This window comes from Chionomys nivalis, chromosome 12 (assembly GCF_950005125.1).
Source record: "Chionomys nivalis chromosome 12, mChiNiv1.1, whole genome shotgun sequence".
Classification (NCBI taxonomy): Eukaryota; Metazoa; Chordata; class Mammalia; order Rodentia; family Cricetidae; genus Chionomys; species Chionomys nivalis.
The window spans coordinates 60463987-60479878 of record NC_080097.1 but is presented as its reverse complement, the minus strand read 5'-3'; the positions used below and the strand labels follow the sequence as shown (position 1 = coordinate 60479878).

The 15892-nt window shown below is 47.2% G+C and overlaps 1 protein-coding gene across 1 annotated transcript in view; it reads right to left on the bottom strand.

The window, feature by feature from the left end:
• Nucleotides 1-15892, bottom strand: part of Acin1 (apoptotic chromatin condensation inducer 1) — a 45245-nt gene that overhangs the window by 1722 nt on the left and 27631 nt on the right. Inside the window, 10 exon segments of the mRNA XM_057785686.1 lie at nucleotides 74-174; nucleotides 285-609; nucleotides 797-904; nucleotides 1022-1129; nucleotides 1403-1548; nucleotides 1835-1973; nucleotides 2644-2796; nucleotides 2891-3024; nucleotides 4011-4053; nucleotides 7508-7649. Coding sequence (XP_057641669.1) covers nucleotides 74-174; nucleotides 285-609; nucleotides 797-904; nucleotides 1022-1129; nucleotides 1403-1548; nucleotides 1835-1973; nucleotides 2644-2796; nucleotides 2891-3024; nucleotides 4011-4053; nucleotides 7508-7649 — 1399 coding nt within the window.

Below are 15892 nucleotides of genomic sequence, written 5' to 3'. Positions count from 1 at the left end.
CAGGGCCTACTCATCTCCTGGGCATAGCAACCACTTCTAGCTTTGCCACTGCTCAACAAAGGCGACCACTCACCTGGCTTTCAGTCAGTGGGAGCCAATAGATGCAGGGAGCTGCCTTAGTCTTACGGAAAAGGTCATCCAGCAACTTGGCAGGTGGCTCCTCCTGAGCCTTTTCTGTGTGGGAGGAAATCACCATCAGATGCATAAAACCCTCCGACCCCACCCACCTGGGTCCCTGTCCCTCTAACCAGGAGGAGACACGAACACCCTACCCTCCTAAGTACCTTTCTTCTCACTCTTCTTTTCTTTAGATTTTGCACGCTCTTTGCGGCGGCGGTCACGGGACCGTGATCGGGAGCGGGGACCTTCTCGAACTTTGTCCCGATCCCATTCTCGCTCAGACCGAGTTCTCTCCCGACGTTCCATTTCTCGTTCCCGTTCTGCCCACTGCTCCCGCACAGCCCGTTCCTGCTCCCGTTGCTCTGCCCGGGGGTGGGGTGGTGGCTGGACTGGGGGTGGAGGTGGGGGGTGCAGGGGCCTTGGTGCTCCCTGATCCTCTGTCTTCGTTTCAGAAGGCCGATCAACCAGGAGTCCCCGGTGATAGTCCAGCTGTGGGCAGAGGGACAAGGACAGTCAAGACAGAGGTTAAACCATTTCCAATGAAGGAGTCCAGTTACCAGGGATGCAAAGAGAGGGAAAAACCACAGTATTGGTGACTGCAGGTTTGCTGAAGGTCTCAGAATCCACCCAATATGGCTGCCTTTGCCCATTCCCTCCTTTTCCTTAGGTTTCTCACCTCATCTTGCTCAGCATAGTCAGCACAAAGGAATTTGGGGTTGGACTGGGGCCACTTGACCCCATGAAGAGCTGTGCGGGTGGCAACGGCCTCCTCTACTGTTGAGTACTGGTAAGGAAGAAGCAGAGAGGCATGGTGTATCATTAGTCCTCTCCACTTGCTACAGTGCCCAAACTGCTCACAAAAGTACACACCACAAACTGAAGAGTCAGCCTCTTTGCTCACCGTTACAAAGCAATGAGATTTGATCTTGTCAATCCAGAAGGCCTCTTCTACTAAAGTTCCTGTCCGCCCCAGTAACTCCTTCAGCTGGCCTAAAGTGAAGGGACGAACCTGCCAATGAAAATGAACTTTCAAGGTCTTAAGGAAGGCAGCACACCTATACATCCAGCACTAAGTATCCAGAGCAGGGCTGGAGATATGACCAGTGGTTATTAGCACTGGCTTCCTTTCCAGAGGACCCGGGCCTGAGTCACAGCACTCACACATGGATGCTGAGAACTTGGAGAGCATTAGGCTCGTAACTGCCGAGGCTCTCTCTAGCTCCTCCTACCCAGTGTGATAACCCTAAAGGAAAGGAGCCCACAATAAGGAACAATGACTTACCAAGTTGGAGATATGGACAATGTTACTGATCTTGCCCCTGGGTGGGGAGGGCACCTGGGCAGTCCGGACTGGGTCATCAATTGTAATGGAAACTCCAGACTTCTGCTGGCTAATGGACCTCCGGGTTAAGGTCTCTCCTAACGTTACTGAAAAGAGAGCGCAGAGCAGTTTTCAGGAGTCAGTCCTGCTGGCTCACGGCTCCCCTCCTTTCATTCTCTACTCAGCAGCCACTCTCCCATCCAGATGTGCCAACTTGCAAGGGCAGACCGGTCTCCTTAGTGTGGAGACTTGAACATCAGACGACTCAAACCCAGTTCCAAGCAGTACCTGGGAGATGCCAGGCACAGAAAACCTTTGACATGTAAGGCAGAAGGCGCCAAATGCCCAAATGGTTCCTATGTGGTCCTCAGAGAATTCAAACACCTCACCCACCTTTCTTCACTTCATGCTCCACAGGTGGAGGCAAGGCCACCTCTACTGACACCTGGGGAGGTGCAGAGGGTTCTGCTTCAGGCTCCTTTTCTTCTTCCTCTTCCCTCTGCCCATTCTCCTGGCCCTCTGCAGGCACTACCTATACAGACAGGAGAAAACAGAGGTGGTCGGTCACCACACTGGCACATTCTCTTCAGACTCTGGCTCCCACAGAGACAGCAGTGGCATCAACTTCACACATCCCGTCCACTGTGGGGCGTTATTCTCGGTGACTCCCAACTCTTGGTTTAAGGCAGGGTCTATGAAGTCCTGGCTGCCCTAGAGATCCGTATGTGCATCAGGCTGGCTCTGAATTCAGAGACCTGCTTGCCTCTGCCTTCCTGGAAATAAAGCCATGTGCCACTATGCCTGGCTAAAAAACTTTTACTGAAACAAAAACAAACAACATTTAACTACTTGTGTGCCCACACGCACAGAGGCAACGGCCCCCGAGGAAGTCAGAACAACTTTCCGAGCCGATTCATCTCTACCACATGGGTCCTAAGGAGTGCGGTCATGCTTCTCAGTAGGCCCTTTACCCACTCACTGAACAATCCTGCTGGCCTGGACCTTGTTTTCTGCATGAGGGAAGACGTTAAAGTACTATTTGAGGCTTTAGTTTCAATTTTGGTACTGAGGCGCGAGCTGCTCAAACCAGAGTAATGAAGAGTAACGAACTGGTGCGGTTGTGCTCTGTATCTGAACCCAACCCTCAGCTGTCTGCTCTTACCCACTGCCTCACTCCTGATGCTGGGGTATAGTACTTTTACCTGAGTGACAGTTCGGCATATTTTCAGTCCTTTGTCGTGGGTTCCATCGTCACCATTCCGCTCTGTCTCGTCCTCAGAGATCCGGGAGTCGTCAGCATGAAGATCCACAACAGCCTCCTGCCCCGCCAGGGGTTTGATGTCGGGGATGAGGCTCTGGGACACAGACAGCCCCGCCACCCCGTTACACTGGGCCCATGTCTATCCCCACCTGAACACATCGCACCCCCTTCCCTGCCCCCCACCTCACCTTGAGTGACTCGGTAGTGATGCTGATGGAAGGTTTCTTCTGCGTGGTGGCGGTGCTGGCTCCCCAACGACGCTTTCGACCAGGCTGGCCCCCCTCTGTGTCACTGTTTCCGGCTTGCACCCCCTTGGTAGCTGCTGTCCCCAAGAAATAATAGGACCCAACAGTTAGATGACCTCAGGCTCCCTGCTAGCTCAAACCATAACACTTAAAGTTAAGAAAATACTCTCTTTTTGGGGGGAGGGGTGGGAGAGGGCACTAAGGAACTAAGGAAGGATGATGTTTCTTCCTCATAGATGGGAACTATTTGTCTGTCAGAAGCAGAAGGGGGCACCTGGCTGGCTGAACCCAGCGACACGAGTACACTGCAAGACTATATTATATGATATATGACCTTCTATGACCATCTAATGAAGTTCTGCAATAGGTGTGTGAGCGGGCATGATGATACAAACCTTTAATCCCATCACTTGAAAATGTAGAGGATTATCTGTGAATTCAAAACTAGCCTGGTCTATACAGCAAATTCCAGGCCAACCACCTGAGTTCCTCAGTGGGAGACAGTTAAAATGACTGTAAGAAGCAGTCATTTAAAGTATAAAATGGTAAGCAGTTTTGGGAGTCTAACTACAAATTCAAGGTCAGATACCTGAAAGAACAATATTCCTCTAAGAGCTGGGTGTGGCAGCACATGCCTGTAATAATCCCAGCTACCTGAGAGGATGTGGCAGGACTCAGTTTGCGGCCAGCCTGGTCTATGTAGTAAAGACCTTGTCTCAAAAATCAGTACAAAGAGCATAGATTGGAAACCATCTGAGGCACAGCACTCTCCCTAAACGTGGCGGGAGCTGAGGAAATTGGTGTGGTCTGCTTGTCTAGCTCGGGCTAGGTCCTGGGTCAACCTTCAGTAACACACCCACACCCACAGGTAATTGGAGAAACAACAGGATTGGCTCAAAGGGGGAAAAAGAAACCTACATGTGTAGGGGAGGCAAAGACTCACTAGGTGGAGGGGATAGGGGAGAACTGCCCCCTACCAAGAACGCTATTGGGAAGAACTGGGATTCTATTAGTCTGTGAGTAGTTTTTATAACTTTTGCCAGGGATTTGGAGCTAGACTTACAGACAACGGAGATTTTCCTCTTGAAGGATTTGGGCATCGAACTCTGTATGGAGAAGATAAGGAAGAGAGAGAGAGATACCCCACAGAGAGGGGGGAGGAGGTTAAATGGGCAATTTTAGCATAAATGCCAAAGACACACAGAGACAGAGAGAAAGAGACACCAACAGATAGAGACCAAAACAGAAGCAGCAAACGGCAAAAAACGAAGCAGAATCAATGCGAGTTAGAGGAAAACTTAAAACCAAACATTACAGGGAAACTCGTCTACTTCACCTCACACCAGCGTATTAGCTTTACCAGAAATAAGCTAGAAGAGGAAGTCAACCTCCCAGCTGCCTAATTCACCCTTTTTTTTTTTTTTTGAGACAGAGTCTCACTACGTAGCCTAGGCTGGCTTCAAACTTGTGGCAGTCCTCCTGCCGCAGCCTCCCAAGCGCTGGGATTACAGGCATGAGCCACCATGCCCAGCTTTCTCCCTCTTCAACTGGATCTAAGGGATGAGGAGATCAAAACTCAATGAGCTACACCCAGACCTGGTGTACCTGGGTCCTCTCAGGTCCTTTCTTGCTAATGTGAAAGATACGAAAGAATCAGCTCTTGAGATGGCAACTTAAACTTTCCTTTACTCCCAGACGCACAGTCTGACATCTTAACAGGATGTGGGGTGCTTGCAAAACACCCAGACCAACCCCATCATGGAGAGCACTACAGTAGATTCATGGAAGATGAAGCTCCAGAGTCAACAGCTAGCAGAGAACTGAAAACTATCTCCTGGGTAAGGAGGTTTTGGTAAAGGGCAGGCAGCCCCAGGGGAAGTCTCAGCACCTCTAGCCACCACCCTTACTCCAGCAGAGCCTTAACGCTACCCTTCAAATAGGGTTCAAACCTCAGGGGCTCTGGCCAAGGGTCAAAACCAAAATCAACCCAAGAGACAGATCTGGGCAAGTCTCTTCCCAGACACTCAGTGGGAGTAATAATACAGACAGAACAAAGTATTGGGGGGGGGGGGGGCGACGACAACACACTTTTAGATTTAGGTGCTTATTTCTGGAAAAACTAAGACTACCCTCCCTACCACCCACCCTTCTAAAGGGTAGGGCAGAACCCTCTTATCCTTCCCCCACCCCCCTCAGCCCCGCCTGTGTCATCTAACCAAGTCTCCTTGGTCTCTGTTAAGGACCAGCCTGACCCCTAGCTGGGTTGCTCATGATGGGTAAGTTAGTGAGAAAAGGGGGGGGAGTCAATTAAAACAATAAAAACACGAACCAAATAAATAAACCCAACAAAAAAAAATCAGAGAAATAAAGAAATGAAAATAACAGAGAAAAGAGGAAGTAGAAAATAAAGGATAAACTAGGATATGACAAATGTTCCAGGTACCATCTCACACCTGGGATCTTCAGTTCAGCCAATCGCACCTCACTGTGTACTGTATCTAGTCAACCGCCGGTCCAATCAGAATGAGCCCTCCCTGCTAGGCGTTGTGCAATTGGTGGGGGGTTGGGTTGGCAAAAAAGGTGGGCGCACGGCGTGGTAGTCAGCGCGGCATTGCCAGAGTCCTCCCAGGGGCGCAGGGGAGGCGGGAGGGAAACGTGTGGGGGGACGCTGCCCAGTTTCCAAGATGTCAAGACAGTTCACTGGCGATGGCCAGACTCAGCGAGGGGCAGAGGGGGGAATGGGGACAGAACATCAGTCCTGGCCCTGTAGGGCATCATCTTGCAGTCCCTGATGAGATGGCCTGTGAGTAGCAGGAATGCTCCTTGCCTTTTATGAGGCAGGCAGGACCCTAGTCCACCAGTGGCAAGCTGCAGCAAATACCACCACCCAATACTTGGAATCCAGGTGATGACTCCAAAGTCCCTTCCTCCTCTGAATGTAACTGGGGAGGGGTCCTTTCACCGAGGAGGATCATGGAGCCTCTGATGAAGGTAGCCCGGGAAGGTAGTAGATGAACTTCCCCAGGACCTGGAACACATTCGGCAGAAAGATCGGAATATGTGTCTTCTGGGTTGTGGTTGGCATCTCCTCAGGGACTCCAGCTGAGACAGTGGTTCCAGGCAGGTGGATGAATGAGTCCCTGCCTCCAGGGATAGAGAAGTTGGAGCAACCAACATGCTGTTGCTCTTCGCCAGGGACAACAGGGACCATAAGAAAGTCCATTTGATGAGCAAGTGGTGACACATGGGTTGGGCTGTCATCAGCTTTAAATCCCTGGGGTACAGACCCTAGACTTCTCTGCAGGGTTCCTAGTCGGCACAGCTTAAGCCATGAGTCCCACTCAGTGTTTACAGCACGGCACTGTGATCACAACACGGACTCTCTTAGGTTTCTTGGTCCCTAGATGGGAACCCAACAGTCTGTCGCAAACAAGGCAACCCACAGTCTTTGATAGGTAAGGGCATGTGGGCAGGCGCCCCAGCACTGGCACAAACTCTTCTTGGGGTGTCCCAAGTAGGGAGATGATTCAAGTCCACCCCTTTCCAAATGCTTTTGTTTTCTCAATACGAGTCTCTCCACAACAGTGCTCTTCTTAGCCCCCTGATGTAAGCAAGACAGGGAGGCAGAGGGGCCCATCACAGGAGCCCATACACATGCCCCCTCTGGCCAAGACACCTGGATAGCAGACTCGGCTCTGATTGGGCGGCTCAGTAGCAGCGGGTGGGTCCAGAGGTAGAGGCGGCATCAGCGATTGGCCAGTTGGGCAGGGTTATATTTTACGGGCGGATTACCGTACATGAGGTACTTGGACAAAGTTTTACGGGGAAGAAGGACCTTGTAATAAATAATATTCTGCACATCAAATCACTTTCACCGGCCCCCACCCCCGCAACACACACCAGAGAAAGGCTACACACACAACAGCCCCTCCCACCCTACAATAATACCACTCCCAAACCCAGCTAATTCTATCTCTTTAAGAGCCAAGAAGACTTCGCTGGCTCCAATGTGGGAAACCTCTTGAATTGGGTACAGGAAAAAAGGTAATATACACACACAAAAAAAGGAGACAGAGGAGCCTTATGGATCACCCCAGTGCTGGCTTATAAGAAGTGTACCTCTGTAATGAGACCACTGGGGGGCAGAAGAGCAACAAAAAATTCCTCCGCATGGTTGATCTGGTAAGAGCCACCAAAGGCCACTAGGTGGCGTTGAGTGCCATCAAGCCTTTAAAAGGGAGGGAAAGCTCAAGGAGTTAGCTTCACGTGAGCTTCAGCAGCAGGAAAAACTGTGCCTGGGCTTCAGAAAAAAGGACCATTAACAGATCTGCAAATTATGAGTCTGGTCTGCACTACTTCCCATGTAGGGAAAGGAAATCAAACAGCCCTGTCCCCATCACAAGGGGTATCCCTTGCTAAACCAGCGAATTCTCCTGATCCAAGGCCCTGCCTTGTCCCCTCTCAAGTCATCCCACTGTGTAAGAGGGACCACTAGGATGCTCTAGTCTCCCTAGGCCCACGTTCTGCCCACCCACCCCATCAGGTGGCTTGGCTAGTTACCTCTTTCTTCTCCTCTTCTTCAGCACTGCCCTCTGGGCGGTCATCATTGCTGACTTGGTCTGCAATAGGCACAGGAGGCTCTGGAACCTCATTTTCAGGTCTGTTTTCACTTGTGTCCATGGTCACTTCCTCCTTCTCTTCACTGACAGGATGAAAGAGGTTGAAGGAAAGGGCAGGAGAGAATGAAGGGGAAGAGAGAGCAAGATGTTAGCTTTGGCTATAAAATCTCAGTGTCTCCTTACTTGGGTGGGATTGTAATAGCTGCCTTTTAGATCACCCTAGAACTTGGCCAGCACAGGAAAGTGGGAATGTTTCCCTTGGGGAAAAAGCACAGATTACAGTGACCGATCATGGCCACCTAGTACCCGGATGGGACAACACTGCTCTCTTCATGTGGACACCCAGGACCCAAGAGTTCTCAGGTACTAACTCCACAGTTCTCTTGCCCAAAACAAACATCTTCCTTTAAAAAGTCCTTCAAAAGTTACTTCGACTTGTCCATCGGCCTGTGGTCTCCCTATTCCCTAGTCACAGGCACCTTTACATAAGAATGTAAAGGAAACCTGGTTCCTTTATTACAACGGCATGGCTGTAGCAAATGATCCTGGCCTTGTGTTAAATCAACGATCTAATAAGCAAGTGCCTCATAGTCCACAGATCTGGAGACACCAGGTACAGAGAAGGGCGAGGGGCTACAAGGAGAGTGCAGGGTTGGGAAATACAAACCCTGGGAACCCTGAAACTGCTGAGCAAGTATGGAAGCTGGAAGAGTCAGGCCAATTTTACCTGCTCACAGTAAACTGTTCTTACATTTGACTCTTCCCCAGTCTCTCCCACTCCCTCATTCCAACTTCCAAGAGATAAAAAGAGCAGTCCTCCCATGTCAGTACATCTCCTCCCCTCCCCCCAAACATGGAACCCACTCTCCCACAAGTTAGCACCCACTTCAGACAAAGAAATCCAGAAATTCCATTAGATAAAATACCTTCCTACCTTTCCGTCACCATCCCTAACTTCTAATTACCCCTGCCCCACTACTAGGCTTAAAAAACAAAAATCAAATCAGGATGGTCAGGGGCCCAAGTGACAGAGAAGGAAAACCAAGCCTCCCCAGGTCAGTAACTAGTATCGGAAAATCCAGAATTCCCAACAGGCTATCTGACATACAAGGGGTCAGAAAAGCCTCCCTAGGGTAGGCAGGGAGAGATGCAAAACTGAGGGGGAAGGGGAAGTCAGGATTGGGCCCCCAGCTAACAGGCCCCCACAGAAACACGTGATTTGTCCGCTTAAATCTTGAAGAAAGGCTTATCAAAAGCCAAACCAAAACAAACGACCTATTTCTTGGAGAGGGCAACTGGGGCCAATTAGAAACCAAGCAGGAAGGACAAAGGGAGAAAGCGGAATGCCTGAAAACAGATCAAAATGAAAGACAGTGAAAGCCATGAGGAAGCTAGGGAGGCAGGCGGGCTGGAGGTGGGGAAGGACACATGGGGATGCGAGGCTCTCACCCTTCTTTGCTGTCTGATAACATGATTTTTTTTCTCCCCCTGGAAGTGCTGTTTATCCCTTTCTGGAATGGAAGAAATAACAAAAACCAAACAAAAAAATCCTAAAAAAATTAAAACAAAAAACAAAACTCCAAACCAAACAAACCACCTTCCTTGCCCCGAGATCCCACCACCGCTTCCCAGCCACCCGATCCAGAGAGAGAAAATCAAGATGCAGCAACTGGGGATCAAAAAAAATGGTAAATGGAAGGGGAGGTGGTGGTGGTGGAGCGGGGAGGCTAAAATAGATCTGGCTTTTAAGAGATAAGCGTTTAAGTCCTCACGGCAAACCCCGAGTTCAGCCGGATGGGTCTCTCTGGAAGAAGAGGAGAAGAGGGCCAGGCTGCTGGTAGTAGCTGGTTCTATTGTATTGGCGAAGCGGCAGCGATCAGCCGGAGACATGCAGGGGAGCCATCTTGCCACTTACCCAGCAGCCCGTGTGTGCGGATGGGGGAGGGCCCTGATGCAGCAGGGGAGGGGAAAGAGGGAGGGAGCTGAGTGAGCAAGGTTCTTATCCTCTGGCAGGCCACGGGGAGTCAACTGGCGAGAAGCTAGGCCTTTTCCCTTCTTTTCTCAGGTTACCACAGCTACAGAGAAACGTCTAGTGCTAACGGGGCCAGGGTGCTTTCTCCCAGACTTCCCAGAGGGCAAAGAAGGGGCCAGGTGGAGAACACACAGTTACAGCTGCCTGATTGAAGGCAGATTAAGTGAAGTCAAACAACAGAGTTGGGAATGAGAAATGATTAAAAGAAAAAAGATAAAGCCAAAGTGGAAAGATTTTTAAAAGATGACCAAAGTTTCTATTCTGCCCTCAGAACATCGAGACACATTTTTTTTCTTAATGTGCCCATCACTCTCCAAGCTAGAGAGCTCTGATGCTGCTCACCCCCACAGTGACTACAGGTAACCTGTCTGTTTCAAATGAATGGCAGAGGAAAGTGGATAAACCTGGGAGAGCTCCTTCTCCAAAAGAGAAAAGGATGGGTGTCGGAGGGATAACAGATGCGTGTTCCCAGTCTTTAACAAGGCTGCTTGGCCCTGAAATTGCCTACAACTCTTAAGGCCTAGAGGCCTTGCACTGCTAAAGCTGGAAGGCTTCTGAAGCAGACAAGACACTGGAGGTGATAGGTGTCACTTGGACAAGGGAGGGTGAGATTAGCTGAGCACAATGAAACTGGGAGACACCCAAAGTCAGTAATGATGGGAATCTTCACAGATTAACTATCAAGTCGGAAGCAGACCTGAACAAAAGATGCATTCCTGCCAGACTCGGTGGTTCAAAACTACAACCCCAGGACTTGAGAGACAGGTACAGGAGGATTGTTAAAGGTTTGAGACTAGCCCGTCACAAAACAGCAACAACAAACAAAAAGCACCCCACTCCGTAATAGCAACGCAACACTGAAGAGACTGGACAAGATCATTTGCCAATCAACATGCACTTAACTCCTCTCCCTGATGGCAGACAGAATTGTAGCACCAGAACAGCTTCTCAGAACTTGTCTGTAAGTTCTGGAGGAAGGAGTGTGTATGTATGTACGCGCGCACCCTGAACTCAGAGACCAGCCTGCCTCTGACTCCAGAGTTCTGGGATTAAAGGTGTGTGATCAGGGCTTTTAGATAGGAACGGAACTGTCTCCGTGCTGTTTAAAATCCTAAACTTACTGCCAAAACAATGCATGCTGAAGTGATGCTTATCTATTACTTTAAAAGTTCCCTTTTACACAGTGATCCCCTGCTCAGAAGGTAAGGCAAGATCCTGGATGGGGTTAAAAAAAAAAGGGGAATCCAGGAATCTCAGACCTTTTACAAATTGTGAGCAGCCAAATTCACAAATTTCTTCCATCTTCTGTAAGTGTTGCTAATAATACCCACCTCAGGGACAGTGTGAGCTCTGTGGGGTCTGGCTTGGCTGATGTTGCAAATCTAGATAAGACTATGTAGGAAACACAGGTAGAGGTAGCAGTCACTGGCGGTACCACATCTCAAGCTTTTTTTTTTCTTAATTCAAAGGGTTAACATCCCATCTGATGTTAAAACATTTAGTGATGGGATGATAGGTTTTGACAATACCTTTATCACTCAGAATAATAATAATTAGGTTAGCCGGGCGGTGGTGGCACACGCCTTTAATCCCAGCACTTGGGAGGCAGAGGCAGGCAGATCTCTGTGAGTTCGAGACCAGCCTGGTCTACAAGAGCTAGTTCCAGGACAGGATCCAAAACCACAGAGAAACCCTGTCTCGAAAAACAAAAACAAAACAAAAATAATACAGCATATATAGTGAATAAATCTTTAAAAACAAAAAACAAAAAAACAAAAACAAAAAACAAAACCCACTATATAAGTACTTTCTCCCTGCCCCCTCCCCCCAGGGTTTCTCTGTGGCTTTGTTCTGGAACTAGCTCTTGTAGTCCAGGCTAGCCTCGAACTCTCGAACTCACAGAGACCCACCTGCCTAGGATTAAAGGTGTGCACCACCACTGCCCAGCACAAGTACTTCTTAATTACAGTGTAATGATAGTAAAAAAGGGGTACTTCATAAATATTTGTTGATTTAAAAGACTTTGTTCTCTGTTTCTTCATGTATGTGTGAGGGGTGGGTTCCATGCACATATGTATGTACCTGTGTGAGGCTGCATGTGGAGTCAAGAGGTTAGTTGGGAATCATTTCCCTCTTCTACATTATTCATTAAAACAGGGTCTCTTTCAGGAGGCAGAAGCAGGGGGATCCCTGTGAGTTCAAGGCCAGTCTGGTCTATAAATTGAGTTCCAGGACAGTCGGGGCTAAGACACTGAGAAACCCTATCTTGAAAAAAACAAACAAAACAAAAACAAAAACCTGGGTCTCTCATTGGGCTGTGGTGGTGCATGCCTTTGATCCTAACAATGGAACTAGTGTAGGCCCTGAACTCAGAGAGACTTCCAGCCTCTACTTTCTGATGCTGGGATTAAAGGCATGCACCATCACATCTGTGTTGTCACTGGAACTTTTATACATACATACAATATGTATATGTATGTTTGTTTGTTGTATGTATGTATGTTTTTTGAGACAGGGTTTCTTTGTGTAGCCCTAGCTGTCCCAGAACTTACTCTATAGACCAGGCTGATCTTGAACTCACAGAGATTGGCTTGCCTCTGCCTCCTGAGTGCAGGGATTAAGGTGTGAGCCACCACCACTCAGCTAAGATTTGTTCCTTCTATTTTTATCCACACACATACATACATAAATGCATGTAACAACAATTTATGAGAGAAGAGGTCATGAATTTATTTTTTTTCTGAAACAGGGTGTCTCTGTGGCTTTGGAGCCTGTCCTGGAACTAGCTCTTATAGACCAGGCTGGCTTTGAACTCACAGAGATCCGCCTGCCTCTGTCACCCGAATGCTGGGATAAAAGGTGTGTGCCACCACCGCCCGGCGAGGCCATGAATTTGAAAGAGAGCAAGGAAGGGTATATGGGAGATTCAGAGAGAGAAAAGGGAAGGGAGAAATGATGTAATTATAACCTCAAAAAATGAAAGAAAAATAGACTCATTATTTCATGTGTATAAGTGTTATGCCTGCAAGTATGTATGCTCACTGAGTGTGAAGGGGGCACTGAAACCCCTGGATTTACAGATGGTCATGAGCCACCATGTGTCTAAGAACAAACCTGGGTCCTCTACAAGAGCAGCCAGTGCTCTTAACCTCTGATTCATCTCTCCAGTCCCTTCTATTTCCTTTGATAAATTTTATGGGATCCAAGAATTTGTAAGACACTATTTTCAGAAAACAAGGAATCCTTGAAACTCCCATATTTTTTAGACAAAAGGCATCTTTCTCTTTCTCCCCCTTATGTTAGCTCTTGAACAAAAGTTTCTGACCTGTAAAGTTGTACTGGGAACAGGAGAGGAGACAGGCAGGGATCCACAAGCAAGCCCCGGGCAAAGCATCACAACTCAGAAGAAAAGGACAGAATTATTTAAATATTAACATATTACAATATGAACAACCCAAGAGAAACCAATGGAAAAGGCCATTTCTATAGGTATGTATGTTTAAACTTTAGTTATTATAGAAAAATCCTAAAATGCTATGGACCCTAGATGAAAACTTAATTAAGAAATAATGAAACCTGACAGTATGATTTGGAGGGTTTATCCTTATATACAAACTTCTCAGTAAAGAAACTCTGGTATCAAATTTATGCTATTTTTATTTAAAAAAATACACCATTTGGGATACTGGCATCTAAGTCTCCCTAGGAGCATCAGACTGTCAAACTGGTTTAAAATATGTCCTTCCTTTTCTCAAGCACAAGGACAAATAAGCATAGGTTGCTACCATTGACTAGGTTTGTGTATACAGAAGGCTGTATTTAGAAAAAGTCAGTATATGAATTCACTACTGCCCATCACCTTTTATTGTACCCTCTGACATTTTTTTTCCTCTTTAAACTTGGTCTTAGTACATAAGCCAGGGCCAGCCCTTCAATACAGGATCTGGGACGGCAGGTGTGCACCTCCACTGTTTTCCTTGCAAGCAGAGCATATTTATGTGGTGTGGGCTCATGTGTGCATCATGCTCTCCAAGCTTTTTCATGTAGACACCGGGGATCAAACTCAAGTTCTTATGCATACAGCAAGCATTTTATCAACCAAACACAAATGCTCTCTCTCTTTTCTATCTCTCTAACCCTCTACTGTTTTTTTTTTTTTTTTTTTTTTTTTTTTTGGTTTTTCGAGACAGGGTTTCTCTGTAGCTTTGGAGCCTGTCCTGGAACTAGCTCTTGTAGATCAGGCTGGCCTTGAACTCCCAGAGATCCGCCTGCCTCTGCCTCCCGAGTGCTGGGATTAAAGGCGTGCGCCACCACCGCCCGGCCTCTACTGTTTTTAATATAAAAGGAAAGCATTATTCTTTTGCTGTAGGAGACTTTTTGCTATATCCACCACAGGCAATTTTCAGAAAACAAGGATTCCTTGAAACTCCCATCTTTTTTAGACAAAAAGCATCTTTCTCTCTCTCCCCCTTATGTTAGCTCTTGAACAAATGTTTCTGACCTGTAAAGTTGTACGGGGAACAGGAGAGGAGACAGGCAGGGATCCACAGTGAGCTTGAACACAGCTTGAACAAATTTGGACCAAGGACTCCCAAATCCTTGCCCTGAGCAAGGAAAACGACACTACTACCACTCCACCACTACTCGTCTTACAGATAGGATGCCCGGAGCTCTCTATGTAAACCAGGCTGTCCTCAAACACACAGCAACACCCACCCCTCTTCCACCTCTGCATGCTGGGACTAAAGGGTGTGCCATAACACCTAGCTCACTTCGTACAGCTAGACTACCGCCCACACAGTCAGAATCAAACAGGTTTAAACAACAGGAGTAAGAATGGTCCTTCAAGTAAATTCTAATCTTTGCCTAATACTTCACTGTTTTTGTTTTTTGTTTTTTTTTTGTAGTCAAATGATGTTGAAACAAAAGGAAAACCAAGAGTTAAGTCACCAATGCTCTTTGCCACTTAATATTTTTAAAAGAACCCACTTTCTAAGTTGGCAAGGGCGGCTCTAGAACATCAGGCTGCTAAGATCAGGAGTGCTGCCAATCAATCAGTTGAAATGTAGGAAACCTACAAAATTTATTTACCAAATTCTAGGTCAGAACAGTGTAGGGCTTCAGCCTGTGAACCCATCTTTTTGTCAGGCTGTTGAACAGACTGCCTACCACAGATCCAGACAACAGACAATTCCATTTGTCCAAGTCATCTACCCTGTCAGAATTAATACAACTGGATTATCTTAGCCATAAAATGAAGGTCAAAATCACCTCAAGGCAGTGAAAAAACTCTGCATATAACTCCAAGCTTCATGTGCTCTGCAATGGAATGGAAAAATCAAATCCAGAAATAAAGGCATTTCTCAAACAACAAAAAAGTCTCTCTTTACCTAGGATCTTGCAGATATTTAAAGGTGTGCAAGGAGCTCTGCAGATGCTACTTTCCCGCATGCACAGTAAGCAGTTCTTCAAGGGGGGAACAAGCACTTTCAAACTGCTCATGTGCACCTTCACGGAATGGGCAAGACCATATTACGACTGAGTGACATACAAAGGAAATTCTGCCCCACTTTGTCACAGACGGTGTAAACTGGGGCTCTGAATACCTTCCAGAGTCCTACAAGTTTCATTTTTATGGACCTAGAAGAAAAACCCTTTCCCAAAGGATGATGAACCCTGTCTCACAACAGAAAAACTAAACCTTTTCAAAAGGAGTAAGTTTCTGGTTTCTGAATTTAAAAAAAGGGCCACAAGATGGCAGCAGAGATGAGAATATGAGCAAAAATGTAGCAAAGCTACAACAGCAGAGAACTATCATTAGTCACGGGAACTGAGATTAGCATACCACTTGCCTTCCACCCTCCAAACTAGAGTATTGGAAGATCTCTTAAGTGTGATCAAACCTTATATATAGAACATTTTCCAAAACAATCCAGAATTCCTGATGTTTAAAGTTAAGCAATTTTACTATTTTTATACTTCATTTTTCATGAGAATTTGAGATACTGATGTCAGAAATTCTGGGTGAGCGAGTAAGTAAATAAATACATACATAAATATTTAGAGATGGAATTTCTCACCATAGCAGGCTGGCCTTGAAAGTTACTATGAAGCCAAGAATGACATCCGATCCTCCTGCTTCCACCTCCAGTGTGTTCCACCATGCCTCTTTTCTTTCCTTTTCTTTCGTGAGGCAGAGAATTGGTACTTATCCCAGGCTAGCCTTGACCTTTCAATTGTTCTACCTCAGCCTCCCCAATACCGGGATTGGAGGAGAGCACTGGGGTGTGCACA